This window comes from Macaca fascicularis, chromosome 14 (genome assembly GCF_037993035.2).
Source record: "Macaca fascicularis isolate 582-1 chromosome 14, T2T-MFA8v1.1".
In the NCBI taxonomy this organism is placed as follows: domain Eukaryota; kingdom Metazoa; phylum Chordata; class Mammalia; order Primates; family Cercopithecidae; genus Macaca; species Macaca fascicularis.
Window position 1 is genome coordinate 9,822,388 of NC_088388.1, and position 17,023 is coordinate 9,839,410.

The following is a 17,023-nucleotide window of genomic DNA, read 5'->3' on the forward strand; positions in this document are numbered from 1 at the left end:
ATGAATCTAGAAAAGGTGTCTCCTCCGGAAAAACAAACAGCAAAAGGGTGCCCTTTGGTTGAAAACCAAAAGTTAAGGTTCAGTATTATGTGCTGCCTTGACATCTGGCAAAGCCAGGAGGCCTCAGCAGGCCTGCCTGTGAGCTCCCCTTCTCCCCTTTCACTCCACCCCTGTGGAAGAGGCTCCCTGGCCGAACAACCCTCAGCGAGGGGACTGAGGGCGGTTCCTCTTATCCCTACGCTTGTAAGGTTCCATTTCTCGCCAGCCTGCAGCATGATGGAACAAGCCAATTACACCCTCCTGCAGAAGCCAGGAGTTGCCCCACCCCCTCCGCGCTCCAAAACTGCCTTCCCGCAGCCCTGGCTGTTCGCTCAGATTCTCAGTGCACCCTGTCCCGTGTGGCCCGCATGGCGTGCAGTGTCATCTTTGTGGGCTCTGAGCACATGTGTGTGGCAACCTGCTGCCAGCCTCCTGTCTGGTGTTTGGTGATGTGTTTGGCCATCTTTGTAACCACAGGGCTGGAAGCCCTCCCTCACTGATGGGCAAATGAAAGTGATTAAAACAGCTCTTTTCTTGGAGTGGACACAGCCTTTGCTAGGGTAGATAGTGGGGCCAGTGTAGCCGGGGCTGAGTTTCAGACCCCACATGCCTCCTTGGCCACATGCCTTGGGCCAGTGTGCAACCTTGTCACCTGTATCTGGCAGCTCTCTCAGCAAGTTCCATTTATTTGGCCGGTGCTAAGATCAGTTCACCCTGATACCTGCCCTGGGGGTGGGTCACATGATCATTCTCTTTTCACAGATGAGGGCTCTGTATGTGGTGGGGTGAGATTGGAACCTAGTCTCTGGTTGGCGTGGCTGAGTGAAGGTGTAAAGACATGAGCCTGGCAGGGAAAGGGAGGGGAACCATCTTGTTATTGGTTGGGCATAGCCGCCTGCACAGGCTCCTGTAGGGCTGGGGTAAGGTGGGGCAGGGAGAAGAGGAGTGAGCTGTGAAAGCTGCCTTCAGCCACAGCAGATGGCCATGGTGTCCACTCAGCTGCGGATGCCTGGCCTCTGCCATGCCAGGCCCTCGAGTTCGCCCAGCTCGCCTCCACCCTCTGATTGGAGAAGTGGCAACTCCTTTCCCAGGAGTCTTTGACTAAAGGGGCTCCATGCAGGCACAATTTCTAGAGCGAGGTACTTTCCACAGTGACAGCCTCTTGCCGATTGCCCTGGGCTGCTGTTGATTTCCTAGAATAATCCAAAGAAAAGCAGTGCTATGTGATGAAGTGGGTATGCACTTGGGGCTTGGGGCAGAATGACAGTCAAGTCTTATTGGGGGGTAAACTCTATGGTATTAGGCTTTTACTCCTTTCTGTGTCCTAAGCATGGGACAGTGCCTGAAACATAGTAGGAACACAACAAAAATCAATTAAATTAAAGAAAAAATGAAGTCCCATCTTCTCCGGGTCTCCACAGGTGTCCTTAGGCAAGTTATATAACCCTGCTGCATCTCAGTTTCCTTGGCAAAGAAATTGGACAGTAATAGCACCTCATGTGGTTGTTGCATTGATTAAATAAGGTGACATAAAACAATAAGAGCTCAGTATTATTACTATCATTGTGACCTCAGTCACCAGCAGAATTGAGGCCCCGTGAACACTCACCCAGGTCACAACAACCACATGTCCAGAGCGCTTGCTGCAAGCCTGGCATTTTCCCAGGCGCTTTAAAATAATAATTCCCTTAAACCAGAAAACAGCTCTGTGAGCCAGGCTGGGTTTTGTTTGTTTGGTTTTTTTTAAAAAACACCATTTTACAAAGGAAGAGGCTAAAGCCCACAGAAGTGGTTCTGGCTATAAAATGCAGCTAGGGAGTGCTCCCTCATCTCTCCCTCTCAAAGAACGGATGTGAGATGGCACAATCTGTTCTCTGAGGGTTTGAAAAAACTCACTTGTTGATCTGTCTGGGCCTGAAATTCTTTGTGGGAAAATTTCACTAGGACACTTGAGACTATCTGTATCTTCCTTTGTCAGTTTTGCTGAGAGAGGTTAAGTCACTTGCCCAGGCAGGTGGGGAACGTGGGCCCAGGCAATCTGGCTGCCAAGCCTGGGCTTTCAACTGTTACATTTTCCTGCATGAGGTATGATCACCTTCTACCCATGAGACTTTGGATAAGTCACTTTTCTCTCTGACTCTAGTAATAGTATGGGGATAGTAATAGTACTTTTCTGCAGGATTGTTGGAAAGATTAAATGGTTTCAGAAACACAGGCTTTGATATTCTTGAGCCTTTGCCCTGGGCGGCCCAGGCCTGTCTCCATCTTGGCCCAGGAGGAAGCCCAGCCCTATGCCCAGGGGTCACAGGTCACTCACTGGCTCTCCAGGTCCTGGATAGTGTCAGGGAGCGGAAGTCCCTGGGTCTCCGGGAGGAAGAACAGCACAACCAGGCTGGAAGCAATGGAGATAACACCATAGAGGAGAGGAGGCAGCAGGGGCAGGGCTTGGCGGCTCATCAGGATCAGGGGACCCATCATAGCCCCCAGTCGGCCCACCGAATGCAGAATGCCATCTGCTGTCATCCTGTGGGTGAAGGGGAGGGCCCAGATCCCTGTTATAGCTGGCCCTGTGGCAGGAGGACAGGTTGGTTGGGCCCATGGATGCCAGGGGAAGGAAAGCTGGGCTGAGAGAATTGCTCTCCTCAAAGCCTCCTCTAATGCCACCTCCTCCATGGAGCCTACCCAGATTTTCACATCTAGTGTTTCAGGGGAAATCTACAGGGTCCACCTCATTTTCCCTGCTCTTGGGCAACTTAAGGGCTTCTCCATGCTCCTGCTAGGCCACTGAGCTCCCAACTCAGGCTTTCCATATGATATCAACAAAACCAATAAATGCTTGTCCAAACAACAAATTTAAAAATGGACAAATGAGTGAGTGGTGGAAAGAACATTGGGCTAAAAGTCTGGAGAACTGGAGTCCAGTCCTACCCTTCTGCTGAGTCAGCCCTTCACCCCGAGCCTGTTTACCCAAATATCAAATGTGGGGGTGGCCTAGACTCTAGACCACCGGTTTTCCATCTGTGTTTTGTGATGCCCTTGGGCTCCAAGGAGGTGACTTGGGGCTCTCTTGGGGCAGGGAAGGAGTGGTGGGAAATGAGTTGACGGTCCCCACTGCGACCAGGGCAGCTCTTGGTCTCCTTATCAGGGTTCTTGTAAGATTCCACCTGGACAGATGACTCTGTGGTTCAAAACGGTGTGAAAACACAGGCCCAGATGTCCCCAGGGCTCTGCTGTAGTGCTTCCGTCTGGGCCGAGACTCTCTGTGGGGACGAGCTGTCCTGGGGGGGCCCTGAGCGGCCCTGGCTGCGTTTCCCCGACTACCAGGCCCTTGTTTACCCTCCCCACTGCCCTCCCAGGATGGCTCTGCTGGCCCTGGGGCATGGCCTGCAGCCCAGCTTACCGCAATGGCGTTGGGAAGAGTTCAGCCTTGTAGATGGAGAGGCAGGTCAGGCTTATCCCAAAACATCCCTTTCCCAGCACAGCAAAGACCACACGCAGGGTCTGCAAATCTGGGTACAGGAAGGGAGCGAGAGCGGGGTTTGCCCCGGAGGGTCCCCAGGGGCTAGTCAGTGTGTGGCCAGCCAGCCTGGAGCAGAGGGGCCCCTGGGCTCCCTACAAGTCCCCAGCCCTGATGGCTTGGTGCGGGGCTGCCCTGGGCTGGGGTTGGGGGACGGAGCACAGGATGTGATATCACGGCAGGTGGGCCCGAGGGGCACAGGCAGAAACCCAGCCAGGTCTGGGGTGGCTGAGCCTGGCCGGCTGTGGAGGCTGCACTCAAAGCCTGCCCCCCGCAGCTCCTAGGGTCCCGAGGTGCCTCTTGCTGTGAAGGAGAGAGCGCCAGGCCCAGCCCGTAGCAGCTTCCCTGCTGCCCCCAAGCCTGCCTGTGTGGGGAAGGCAGAAGCCCTGCCTGGAGGCGGAGGTCTGGGCCACCTTTTGGCTGCAGGCCTGGCCTCCCCAGTGTGTTGTTCCCAGCAGGCACCTGAACTGCTGGGAGGGGCTCGCCGTTGCCAGTTTCCTTGCAGCTGCTCAGAACTTGGGCTCTCGCTGCAGCCTGCAGGGCCCCGGCCGCCTCCATCCTCACTCAGGCCTTCCCCTGCCAGCCGCAAGGCACCCTCCTGCCTTCCTTCCAGCTCTGCTGCCACCACAGGACGTGCGGCCCTGTCTTTTTCCCCCAGTCTCCCACCCTGAGCAATAAAAGGAGACATGGAGAGGGATTCCAGGTCCTCGCAGCCTCCCTCATTCAGAAAGAAGACAGGGAGGCAGCTCCCGGGGCCAGGGAGGGGATGTGGCCCCACGCTGAGAGCAGTAGGGTGGGCGGGGAAGCAGGGCCCTGTCCCACCACCCAGGCCTCCCACCTCACCTTGCGGCACCAGCATGTTGGCCAGAATGGCGAGGCCAGCCATGACCTGGGAACCTGCCTGGATGGTGCGGCGGCCAAGGAAACTGAGCAAGAGGGCAGTGGTGGCCCGGCCCAGGAAGTCCACAGCCCCGAAGAGGGCCTGGAGGAGGAAGATGTCACGGCCCAGGCTCTGCAGGTCGAAGACCAGCCCGTAGTAGGAGATCATTAGAGAGAAGCTGCAGGCAAGGCTGGAAGTCAGGTCCCGGCCCTGCCGGGGAGAGGGAGCCCCAACCGCAACAGCACCTCCCACCAGGAGCTGCCTGGAAAGACACGGCCTACCCCGGAGGACAATCCCGGGCTTGTCTCGGCCAGCCGTCCCAGAAGCCTGCTAAACTCAGGACACAACCCCAGGCTCAGGCTCTTCCAGAAAAGGGCAGGCAGGGTGGTGCCCCCATCCCTTCACATACGGGCTTTGGGTCAGGGGCAGTGATAGACTGGGGCATCGCCTCTCTGGCTCCCTGGCTGGGAGACTCGGCCCTCTTCAGGCTGGGACCAAGCCTGCCCTTGGGGGTCTCTGAGCTGCCCCTCACTTCCGGCCTAGCCCTCTCTGACTTTGATTCCAATAACCAATCACACCGTGCCAGTTCCTTTGTTTTGGAAGATGGGAATCATGGCAGGACGGGGCCTTTCGGGAGACCCTGGACTGCACTGCCCAGACCGCATTCAGGATGGAAAGCCTGTCCCCCAGCCCCTGGGAGTGCTGCCCCTCCTCTGGGGTGAGCAGCCTGTGACTGCTTCACAGGGCAGAGGGACCACCTAGAAGGGCCCCAGCTCCCATGCTCCCAGGGGCTGGGCCGGGCCCAGGCTATGGCTGCATCTCCCCTTCCCTTCTCTTCTCCATCTCAGGGTCTGCTTTCTGCCCACTCCCCTACCCACCGGCTCACGAGTAGCTGAATTTACAGTATTTAAATTCTCATGGTTTGGAGACCGGATTTGGATCCACAAGTGGCTGCAAGGTAAAATTCTTCTCCGCCAAGTTTAAAATCTGTGCCCCTCCCTGCTCAACCCAGACACTCCTCCCAGCCCTCCCCTTAGGGGTCACCTGATTGCATCACCCAATAAACATTGGACAACACCAACCCAACCACGGCAGAGTAAAATCGCGATTCATGCACAAGCCGCAGCGTTTCATGAAGTTTATGTGAGTGACGTGAGAGTCACTTGGCTGATGCTCAAAAGCGGCCGACGCTGGAGCCTTGGACAGATAACAACTGGGTTAACAAGTCAAGACAAGAAAACCCACAAGGTCACCCGCTTCAAAGCCTCTGATTTGAATAACAAAGGTTGCAGAGCCGGCCCCTGAGGAATCCTGGAAGGTTTTCTTTTCTTTTTTTTAAACAGGTCCCGGGTGTTTGCAGCAAGAGCACTTCTTCTGATTTATCAGAAAATAATGGAAGTTTTTAAAAAAAGGCATTTGATCTATCTTTGTTCTAAGATTAGGAAATATTTGCCATCATAACCCACATGTGGTTAAATATAGCATAAAAGAAACGTTTTCCTAAGCTTTAGTTTTATTTTAAGATAAAAGTCCCAGTCAAACCTGGTCCTACGGTTTTTTTCTTTGCTCTGTCGTCCAGGCTGGAGTGCAGTAGCACAATCTCAGCTCAGTGCAGCCTCTGTCTCCTGGGCTCCAGTGATCCTCCTGCCTCACTTTTTTATTTTCAGTAGAGGTAAGAGGGTCTCACTATGTTACCCAGGCTGGTCTTGAACTCCTGGGCTCAAGCAATCCTTCTGCCTCAGCCTCCCAAAGTGAGGGATTACAGGCTTGAGCACCACGCCTGACTGGTCCTTGCTTTTTAATATGCTCTTTCGGATGTCAGCGGAACTGAATTTGTTTTAAGGGCCTTTTCCTGGGCCTAGATGACCTTGGGTCCTGGGGTGGGCCAGGGTCTGGTGGTGCGGGCCCTGGCGGTGACAGTACCAGTAAGCCAAGTGCTAGCGCAGCCCGGTTCCAATGCAGGCTCTATCATCTTGGGCTTGTTGCTTACCCCTCTGGGATCCCCGTTCCCCATCAGTGACGTGGGGTTGCGTGGAGGGGTCAGTGAATGCGGGTTCACCCTCTAGGAGCATGGCCATACTCTCTAGGAAAGTGGTAAGTCTCTAATGCTGACAAACAGTGGTACTCCTCGGCCACGGCTGGTCCCCTGGCTTTAGGGACCTTGACTCTGCCTCTGTCTTGGGACCTCCCTGGGACCTTGGGACCCCCAGCCTTTCCCTCTAGCTTCCTGCAGATGGCCGCCTCCAGACCCCACCAGTGCACAGTCCCTCTCTGGGGTCTGCCAGGACTCCTGCCTCCTGGGGCTGCCTGCGTCCTGTCCCAGACAGAAATGCACCCCCTTGAGGCCTGCGGGTGCTGTTTCCCCCAGACACCCTGCCTCCTGCCTATCCCAGCCCTGCCTTGGGGAGGGACGCCAGGACGGCGTACTTCACCACCAGCATGGCGCAGCTCCTCCAGCGGAGCACGGGCACGCAGAACAGGTCCAGCACCGACCGCGGCTCCTTTGCAGCGGCTGCCTCCTCCTCCATGCTGGACATCAGCACCTTCCGGGGAGAATGGGGGTACTGTGAATGGTAGGGCAATGGCCCCGCCCCATCCCCTGTGCCAGAGAACTGTCCAAGTGGCCAGAGTGACGGGGAGCCTGTCCTGCGCCTCAGCCTCTGGAAGCCGGATCTCTAGGGGAGGGGCAGGGATGGAGCAGAAAAAGTTCTCTCCAGGCCCTGGCTCTTCTGCAGGTTTGACTCAGCCCTGGTCCTCTCAGCTCTAGCTTGCCTCCTTCTGGAAGTCTTCCTTGATCCTCCCGCCCCATCTTCACTCTAATCTCTGGCAGCACCTGCTTCCTGAAAACAGCTACCTTCAAATAAGCACATTCTGTTTCCCCAGACACATCGAGAAGCCCCGTGAGGTGGGTGTGTGCCACGTGCGGGTGGAGGTGGTGGGGGATGGAGGTGACGGTGTGGGCGCTGTTGATAATGACAGTGCTGTTACGGATGGTGACGATGGTGGTGACGGTGGTGGAGATGTTTTGCAGAGATGGTGGCTGTGGGGTTAGTGATGGTATTGGTGGTGCTGGTGGTGATGGAGTGATGGCGGTGAAGGTGATGGTGGGTGTGGACGGTGGTGGTGCTGTTGGGGAGGGTATTGGGATTAGTGGTGGTGGTGGTGTCTGTGTGGAGGTGGTGATGGAGGTGTTGGTGGTGTCTGTGGAGATGCTGGTGGTGGTGCTGGTGGAGGTGGTGCTGGAGTGGGTGGTGCTGATGTTGGAGGCCACATGGACGATCCATCAGTGCACGTCTTGTCCCAGGTCAAGTCTCACAGACAGCAGCATCTCACCTCTATGGTCAAGTTCTTGGCCTCCTTGTGGCCATTTATCCTGGCCACCTTTCTGAGCTCCTGAAGCGCTTGGTCTGGTTTGCCCTTAATAATCAGCCACCGGGCGGATTCTGGCAGCCACCTGTAAGGAGGCAGGTGTGTAGCTGGGGTGCACGCTGGGCTCTCCCCCGGGGCGGGGTGGAAAGGTGCAGTGGCATAGACCCTTCAGCTGAGATGAGTGACGAGTAGGCAGATGCTTCTCTGCTGCTGCTGTCCAGCCAGGAGCCTGGCAGTCCCCGATGGTTTCAGAATAAAGCTGAGTCCCAGTGCCTGGCGGCCCACCTTCCCACCGGCCCAGATGGAGGTGGCTCACCTGGCTATTGGGGCCTGCCCACACAGCCAGGGCACAGGTGGCCTGGGCATGGGTGTCCCTAGAGTTGGCTGCTTCACCAGTGATTCTGGGGCAATTTCTAGGATAGAAAGGTCACTTAGTACTGTTTTTTTTTGTTTTTTGTTTTTTGTTTTGGAAATGGAGTCTCGCTCTGTCACCCAGGCTGGAGTGCAGTGGCGCAATCTTGGCTCACTGCAACCTCCGCCTCCCAGGTTCAAGTGATTCTCCTGCCTCAGCCTCCCAAGTAGCTGGGACTACAGGCATGCACCACCATGGCTAATTTTTTAATATTTTTAGTAGAGACTGTGTTAGCCAGGATGGCTCGATCTCCTGACCTCGTGATCTGCCCGCCTCAGCCTCCAAAGTGCTGGGATTACAGGCGTGAGCCACCACACCTGGCCTGTTTTATTTATTTATTTATTTTTTAAAGCACATTTAAAACATTCTCAGGCAGAACCAGGTGATTTTATAAAACCAGTCTGTTTCTCCCCAACCTCAGGGGCAGATGGGCCAGAAGCATTTTGCTGGTGGAAGGGACGGGATCTGCCCAGCCCACCGGCTCTCAGCCCTGTTTGCAGGGAAGCTAAGAAGGACTTCCGGAGGCAGTTTGACGTAGTGGTGAAGAGTTAGCCTGCCTGGGTTCAAATCCTGCCTCTGACATTCACCGGCTGTGTGTGACCCTGGGTGACTGACTAACCTTTCTAGGTCTCGGTCCTTCATTTGAAAATGGCGGTAATGGCATCATCTTCCTTATTAGAAGATATGTTAGTAAGCATCCGGTACACACCTGATCAGTGTGGCAGGGATGGCCTAATTATTGTAAGAGATGGCCTTCCTCTTCACTTATTGATCTGTGTATGAAACGTAAGCTCCATGGGGCCCCTGGGTTTTGCCTGTTTTGTTCACCTGTGTGTCCCTAGCACCTAAGACCCTCTGCACCTATCTGTCTCCTTCCTCAGTGCCAATCCGTGGAGGAATCTCCAGACGTCACGGATTTTTGCAGCCCCTAAAACTGTAGTGACAACGATCTATTTTCATATCCAATGTTGGTCCGCACTGTATGTGAAGGAGTGAAGCTGGTGGGTGGGGGCTGTGCAAGCGTTGGGGAAGGACGATGCCCACAGCCTCAGCCCAGGGGACGGTGGCGGTGGGGCCTGAGGGACTGGGAGAGCGGCCGCTTCCACTGTGCCCGAACTTTGGCCCAGTTCCCCTGGATCTTCCAGTTTTTCCAAAGAAGGTAAAAATACTGCTTTTGTTTGTTTTAAAAATCTTCTGATTTTTAAATGTTAGCAACTAGTTACAAATATATTTTTTAGATTACCATTTGAACCAATGCTGTACCAGTCCATCTTGGCCTGTCTGGGCTGGATGGAAGCCACAGACCTTGGGCTGCAACACTCAGCCTAGGACTGCCAATCTCCAACGTCCCTCCCCAGCGAGGGCCCTGCTCACGCCACGGCCCTTCTGTGGCACTGCATGGTTCTGGACCTCCTGCCAGCCAGAGAAGTGAAAGTGAAGGGACGCCCTCCCACCCTGGGTCTCCTAAGGAAAAGGTCCCACATCATACTGACCAGGATATCAGGGAGATGGCAAAAAAGGGCACTGATGCTGCCAGCTGGAGGGTCCTCCAGTCCCGCAGGGCAAATGCCAGGCCACCCAGTGCCGCCTGGCCTGCGCTGAAGGCACATCCCACCACCGTCATGGTGGCTGCCCTCCTGCTGGTCATGGTCCACTCCACCACTGCAGGACGCAGACACGTGCAGGTGAGGCCTCATGCGGCGGCCTGAGCCCCATGCTCTCCTGCCACCCCCGCCCCCATGGCAGCAGAGCTGGGCACTCACTCAGTGTTAGTGAACTCAGAAGGATGCCGGCCATCCCAAAAGCGGCCACGAACCGCAGGCCGCAGTAGATGACAAGTGTTGGGGCAAAGATGGTGCTGGTGCCCGCCACGGCCAACTGCAGGCAGCACCAGCTCAGCATCGGCTTCCGCCCAAACCTGTCAAAGGAGAGAAGCACACGGGGCCTGGAGAGGGGCCCCTGAGGACGTGGATATGTGGTCAGGCACTTGCCTTCTGGGAGTTCGACAACGCCAGGGGGTCTCCTGCAGGAGGCTCATCTTTCTTGGAACTTTTAGGGGTACACTCAGAGTGTTTTTGTTATAAAAGTGGCAGTACCTTGCCACGGGAGGGTGCAGTTCGGTCTCAATGTTTAAGAACATGGGGTTTGGGGCCGGGCACAGTGGTTCATGCCTGTAATCCCAGCACTTTGGGAGACTGAGGCTGGAGGATCACTTTAGGCCAGGAGTTCAGGACCAGCCTGGCCAACATAGTGAGACCTCAGTCTCTACTAAATAAATTTAAAAAATTAGCCAGGCGTCTGTGGTCCCAGCTACTTGGGAGGCTGAGGAGGGAGGATGGCTTGAGCCCAGGAGTTCAAGGCTGCAGTGAGCTATCATCACGCCTCTGCACTGCAGGCTGGACAACAGAGTGAACCTCTGTCTCTAATAAATAAATAAAAAAGAACACAGGTTTGGGCATCAGATGCCTGGGTTTGAGCCCCAGCTCTGTCCTTCCTGGGTGACCCTGAGCATGTGACTCAACATCTCTGAGCCTCAGTTTCCCCATCTGTAACACAAGGGCATCCATAAGGACATGCCTCACAGGGCTGCTATGAGAATCAAGACACTGGGCAAGGGGCTGGGGAGTGAGGAGGCTGAGACTTTGCAAGGCACTGCTCTCATCTGTGCGCTGTGAAAGGGGTGCTCATGGGGCGATGCAGAGCCCTCGGCCCTGCCCAAGTGTCCTGGGCCGCAGTGGCCTCCAGGCTGGCTGAGCCTGAACCGGAGACTGCATTTAGTGCCACTCAAGCCCGTGCTGCTCAGAACGGAGATGCGAGGTGGACCTTGGCCATGCCTGTCTGAGCAGCATCCAGGAGCAAGGACACTCGCTTCATCCTCACGACAACTGCGTGGGCGGGTTCGAGGCCCCACTGCTGGGGGGAAACTGAGGCCCAGAGAAGGGAAGAGACCTACCTTGTAGAACAAGACTGGGTGTGGTAAGACTGGGATTCAGACCCAGGTAGTCAGACCCCAGAGCCAGTAGGGTGGTGGCAGGAGGGAGCGGGAAGGCAGTCCTCCATTCCTAAAATAATGACTGACTGCATGTCTGCCACGGTGCTGAGCTGGGCTCTGGGGCACAGTCCCTGGGTTCCTGTGTGCTTGTGGGGACATGGACAATAAACAAGACTTAAGCCAGCCAGTCATGGTCAGAGCCAGGCACGGTGATGAGGGAAGCAAGGAGGGGCTGGGATAGTCATGCCTGGGGCTGGGCAGGAGTCTCTGGATCCGCGGCCTGGGAGGGCCTCCCCAAGGAAGAGCATTGAGCTGTGGCCTGTGTGTGGGCACCAGGCAGCATGGGCAGGAGCTTCTGGGTGAAGCACAGTCACTGAGGCGCTCTGCAGGGGTGCAGGGAGTTCCAGGAGGAGGCTGGTGGAGCTGGGGGTGGGAGGAAGCCCAGCGCAGGGCAGGGGGTGGGCAGAAAGGGACTGTCCTCAGTGCAGTGGGGCCCCTGGAGGACTTCCGGCCAGCTTTTATCGACCTCCAAGATTTTGCAAAGTCACTCAGTGCTGTGGCAGCGTGGACGGCCACTGTAGAGGACACCTGCGAGGGGTTGCAGCCTGCCTGGTGGGAGGAGATGGTGGCTCAGGCAAGGGGATGCTGTGGCAGGGAGGGGCTTGGCCTGAGTGTGTCCTGGAGGAAGAGCCAGGAGAGTGTGGGGTGAGGAAGGGAGGCCGGGGACAGCGCAGGTGCAGAGGGGCCCATGGGTCGAGGGTCCATGTCCTCTGATGGAGGCTGCTGGGGGAGTGAGCGGGGTGGCGAGGAATCAGCAGCTCAGCTCCCACAACAGGAAGAGAGGGAGGAGGGGGAGCAGGAGGAGGGGGAAGGGGAACAGCTTCCTGGGAGGTGGAAGGAAAACCAGCAGTGAGGATGTTCTGGAAGCCAAGAGAAGAAAGTATGTCACAGAAAACGCTTCTTCCCGCCAGCAGGCCTGGGTTCAGTGTCACCTGGTATGAGACATATCCAGTCCTGCCGGCCGGCCCCGGCGTGCCCATCACCTGTGCCCTGTTCCCTAGCCCCCCCACGTTCCAAGGTGGCCTAACTTACTCACCTGTGTCCTGAGCCCTGCTTGGCTCCAAGCTGGGGAAGAGCAGGCACTTGTCTCCCAGCCTCCCTACCGCCCCTTCCCCCATCTCTGCTGGGGGTGTCCCTTGCACCTGGCCAGTGTTTGGCCCACGTGAGGCTTCTGGAAAGGCTTTGAGACTGGGGGACAAAGGACAGAGGAGAGGAGGATGGGGAGCCAGGATAGCTCTGAGGCACAGGGTCCAAGCACGGCCACATGGAGGAGGCCTATGACCATCTGGCTGGAGTATGGAAGAGGGAATGGGGGCAGTGGGAGATGGTCTGGGGTGACCTCCCTGTGAGGGGAACCAGGCCAGGGTCTGGGGGGACTTGCTGAGGTGGGGACCCGGAACAGTCTGTGGGTTGGTGGGGATGGCCAGGGGAGGGAAGAAACAGAGGAGGCAGGAGGGAGATGGAGGGGGGGATGGGGTGCTCGCCTGACATTTCTGAACCTTCTGCCCCATAGTCTTCAACTCTGTTTTGAGGGAGCTGGGAGCTGGGAGGAGCGGAGGCACTCACCGATAGGAGACGAGGCCCCAGATAAAGGAGCCCACCAGGATTCCAGACATGAAGATGGACTGGCTCAGGGGCTTCAAGCCCTGGGAGCTGCACACCAGGTCCCACTGCAAGAGGAGGGTGCAGTGGCTCAGCTCGGGGGGTGTGGAATCGTGGGGCTGGGTGTGGCCGAAGAACACCTGGCCAGCCTGAGCCCTTGGGGCTAGCCACCCACACTAGGGTCCCTGGACTCCCAGTGCCAGGTCACAGAGGTAGAAGGGACCTGCTGACCATGGGGCTACAACCCCCACGGGAAGCCCAGCTGCAGGACAGAGTGCGGCCTGCCTCTGTGTCCGCCAGCCGTGTGGCAGCCTCTCCACGGGGCCTGGTGGCCCCTCACGCAGAGGACAGACTCTAATGGGCAGCCGGGCCTTGAAGGGGCAGAAGTGGTATGAAAATGAACAATTTCTGGGTAAAAAGAAGTGTGGCAGGCAATGTGTGGCTGTGTCTGGCAGTACCTGGCAGGGGTGGGCAGTGAGGTGGCAGGCAAGGTGGGCAGTGGGAGGCAGGGGCAGGGAATGGCTGGCAGGGGTGATATGACAGGTTCGGCTTCCACCTGTACTGAGTGCTGGGCAGGTGGATGTGGCAGAGCCACTGCCTCTGCTGGGCTATCGTCTCCTCTAGAGACGGAGCCATGACCTGGTCCTCTCATCAGCAGTGAGGGTGACTAGAGAGAGCTTGGCACAGTTCGCTGGGATTTTTACAGTGGCTCCAGCCCAGGGCCCATCATCCTTTGCCTGAACACCTCACACCGGTCCCCAAGCCCGTCCTCCACTGAGGCCCGACAGCTCCCCCACCTCTCTCTTTCCCCTCCCACCTGGGCAGCTGCAGTAGCCTCCAGCGGGTCCCCCATGCCCTCACAGAGCTTGTCCACCATGCAAAGTGACCTCTTGAAAATGCAAGTCAGACCAAATCACTTCCATGCTCCAAACCCTCCAATGAGGATGATGATGATGAGGTTCTTTGCATTTAAAAGAAAATTCCAGGCACAATGGCTCATGCCTGTAATCCCAGCACTTTGGAATGCCGGGGCTGGAGGATCCTTTCAGCTCAGGAATTCGAGACCAGTCTGGGCCATGTAGTCAGACCTCGTATCTACTAAAAATTTTAAAAATTACGCCAGGCGTGGTGGCTCATGCCTGTAATCTCAGCACTTTGAGAGGCCGAGGTGGGTGGATCACCAGAGGTCAGGAGTTCAGGACAAGCCTGACCAACACAGTGAAACCCCTTCTCTACTAAAAATACAAAAATTAGCCGGGAGTGGTTGTGCATGCCTGTAATCCCAGCTACTCGGGAGGCTGAGGCTGGAGAATCGCTTGGACCTGGGAGGCGGAGGTTGCAGTGAGCTGAGATTGCGCCACTGCACTCCAGCCTGGACAATACAACAAGATTCAGTGTCAAAAAAAAAAAAAAAAAAAAATTAGCTGGGCATGGTAGTATGCACCTATAGTCCTAGCTACTGGGGAGGCCAAGCCATGAGGATCATTGGAGGCTGGGAGTTAGAGGCTGCAGTCAGTCATGTTTGCGCCACTGCACTCCAGCTTGGGTGAGAGAATGAGACTCTGTCTCAGAAAAAAAAAAAAAAAGAGAAAGAAAATCTCACTTCCAGAGCATGCCCCCGCACCTGCTTCTGGCCCCTCAGCACCTGTGCCCAGATGCACTGGGCCTTGTTCAGCTCCTTCAAATCCCAGACATGCTTCTATGCACGACCTTTGCTCTGTGGGGCTCCTGACCTTCACCGATTCCTCCCCTCACCATCCAAGTCTCAGTGTCAATGTTGCCTCTTTGGAGAGGCCATCCCCAACCATCTGCCTGAAGGAGGCTGCCCCTCCTCGCCCCTCGAAACCTTGCTTTTGTCCCCCATGCAGACTGCCGGGATTGAATCAGGCTCCAGGACACTGTAGTTGTGAAGCCTGGGACAGCCCCTTAACCTCTCTGTGTTTTCCTTTTCTCTGTTATTAAATGGGGACTGTCATAGGATCCATCCCACAAGACTGTGGCGAGGTTGTGGCAGCAGAGACCCATTGGAAATGTGTTTGCCACTTCGCAGGTGCAGCGCAAGGGCTGGCTTTGCTGCTAGGAGGGGTTTAGATGTCAACTGAGTGAAGTCACCAGTGGAATGGATGCTTCTCGAAGGCTCCCTGCTCATCTTGGAACCGGAGCCCTGATCCGAATCTGGCCCATCATCACCAATCAGGAAATGGGCGTGGGGTGACCAGAAGTCTTTGCTTGGCTAAACTTTAGTCAGGTTCCTGAACCTTCTCCTGGTCCCATCTGGGCGCTTCCTCATAAAATCCAGTTTTAGCAAAGGACCCTGCTGAATCAGTTTAGCAAGAATCCCCTCTGACTCCAGCCTCGATATCCGATCAGGTTCCTCATCCTCCACCCACCTCTAGGGTGATGTCTGGTCACCCTGGCCTGTCTCAGCAAGAAGCCTGTTGGGTCAGTTCAGCCAGATCCCCCCTTACCCCTGACTTCCCCTGCAGCTGAGTTGCCTGGGGTCATGGCTGATGGGTCAGCAGGGCCGGGACCAGACGAGGCTGGCGAATGTCCAGGTGCCAGCATTCAGAGGCGCCCGTCCAGGTGACCCCGCACTTCCAGGAGCCTGGGCTGGCCCCATCTGTAGACTGATCCCTGCCGCCCACTCCCCTGTGTGTGGCTGACGAGGGGCTGAGAGGCTCGAGAGTGAGCAGGGCCTGAGGAGGCGGGTCCCTCCCAGGACTGGACCTTGGAGTCCAACCAACCTGATCCATGACTCTGACCTCCACTCGAGTGGCTCTGGGGGAGGCCCTACCTTGGCCACGATGGTGGAGGTGAAGACGCTGCGGTCATAGACCCAGCCGTCCACACACGGCTCCGTGTCGGCCTCACTCCAGCTGGTGGCCGTGGCATTGGGGTCCAAGAGCTGCCACTGTGGCTGGCGGAAGCGGCGGCATTGGTGGGGCTCCCAGTTGGGGCCTGGCGGGATGGAGATGGTCAGAAGGGCCTTGAGAGTCATGTTTGCGGGAACTGCAGAGCCGTTGTCCAGCATGTGTGTCCAGCATCGGTGGCCTGGGACAGCGGCTGAGAAGTTCTCCAGGAGCATCTGGGAAGGTATCACGAGGCAGGGGAGGATGAAGGTGAGGACCTGCAGGGTCTGGAAGAGGCCCATGCCTCCGGCTTGCTCCAAGAGCTTTGAGAATGCCATGAACGGAGCTGCCTCGGCTGAGCGGACAGCTGACCTAACTGCTGTTTGGAACTGGTTACAGCCACAAGATCCAGGGCCACCAGGACCTTCTGCCCTCCTACCCCTCGGCTGGGTTGAGGGTGGAGCACTGTCCAATAGGAGCACTGTCCAATAACCAGTTGAGTCGGTCCCAGGAAGCCCTGTGATGCCTCCGGGAAATTCCTCCTTCTCTTGTTTCCAGGAGTGACTGCGGATGCCCCAGCGCTCTGCGGAGGGGGTAACGGGACTAAGCTCACTCTACTCGGGCTGCCTGGGGCATCCGAGCTGCCCACCAAGTGTGGACCAGAGGGCTGAGCCACCTTCCGAGTTCTCCAGCACCAAAAGTGAAAGTCAGGCAGATTCTATTAAAAAAAGACAGGGTGCTTTGATGTTACTGAATTACAGTTTGGAAGAAATATCAACTGGGCTGTTGCCTCACTGAGTTGGTTAAAGTTTAATCTCAGCGTGGGCTTCTGAGTGAGGAAGGTAGTTCATGTCTCAGGACCTGAGGCCTCAGCCACTCCCCACTGGCCAGTTGATCTCATTCTTAAATCTTTAGAACCTTCTACGTGAGGCCCTTTAAATCAGAAAACGGTCAGCCTAAACTTCATCCCTCCTGACAATTGTTCAAGGCTCTGAAGCCAGATGTGCGGCCTGGGAAGGGCCTTCCCTAGCTGGGGAGATGGTGCAGGTGGGCGTGGGAGAGGACGTGGGGTGGGCATGAGCTGGCAGGAGGGCCCAAGTCTGTGCTCTTTTCTTTCCTGATGTGAACCTCCTACCAGGCAGTGCCGGGGAGACCAGCTTGCAGACTCACTATTTCGGGAAGCTTCTATTCCGAGGTTTTAGGTTGCCTTTATTAGACAGTAAGCTCCCCCAGTGGAAACCATGGCTACCATTTCCTGGCTTCTCTTTGAAGCCCCTCGTGGGCCCGCAGCTGAGCAGGCGGG

At 56.4% G+C, this 17,023-nt stretch overlaps 1 protein-coding gene across 4 annotated transcripts; it reads right to left on the reverse strand.

Moving 5' to 3' along the window:
- Positions 1-696: 696 nt before the first annotated feature.
- On the reverse strand, positions 697-16,416 carry SLC22A11 (solute carrier family 22 member 11). Of its 4 annotated transcripts, none has more exons than XM_045372039.3 (10): positions 15,666-16,416; positions 12,836-12,939; positions 9,981-10,135; positions 9,711-9,879; positions 7,770-7,890; positions 6,864-6,979; positions 4,400-4,614; positions 3,440-3,548; positions 2,357-2,563; positions 697-1,232 (listed from the first exon to the last, which is right to left on the reverse strand). In XM_045372039.3, exons 1-10 carry the CDS (start codon positions 16,056-16,058, stop codon positions 1,169-1,171), a joined length of 1,653 nt encoding a protein of 550 aa, XP_045227974.1. In that variant the 5' UTR covers positions 16,059-16,416; the 3' UTR covers positions 697-1,168. The 4 variants fall into 4 exon arrangements, with proteins under 4 accessions (XP_045227974.1, XP_045227975.2, XP_073869430.1 ...); XM_045372040.3 differs by having other exon boundaries at positions 2,357-2,606; XM_074013329.1 differs by lacking the exon at positions 15,666-16,416 and adding an exon at positions 15,340-15,558.
- Positions 16,417-17,023: the final 607 nt, after the last annotated feature.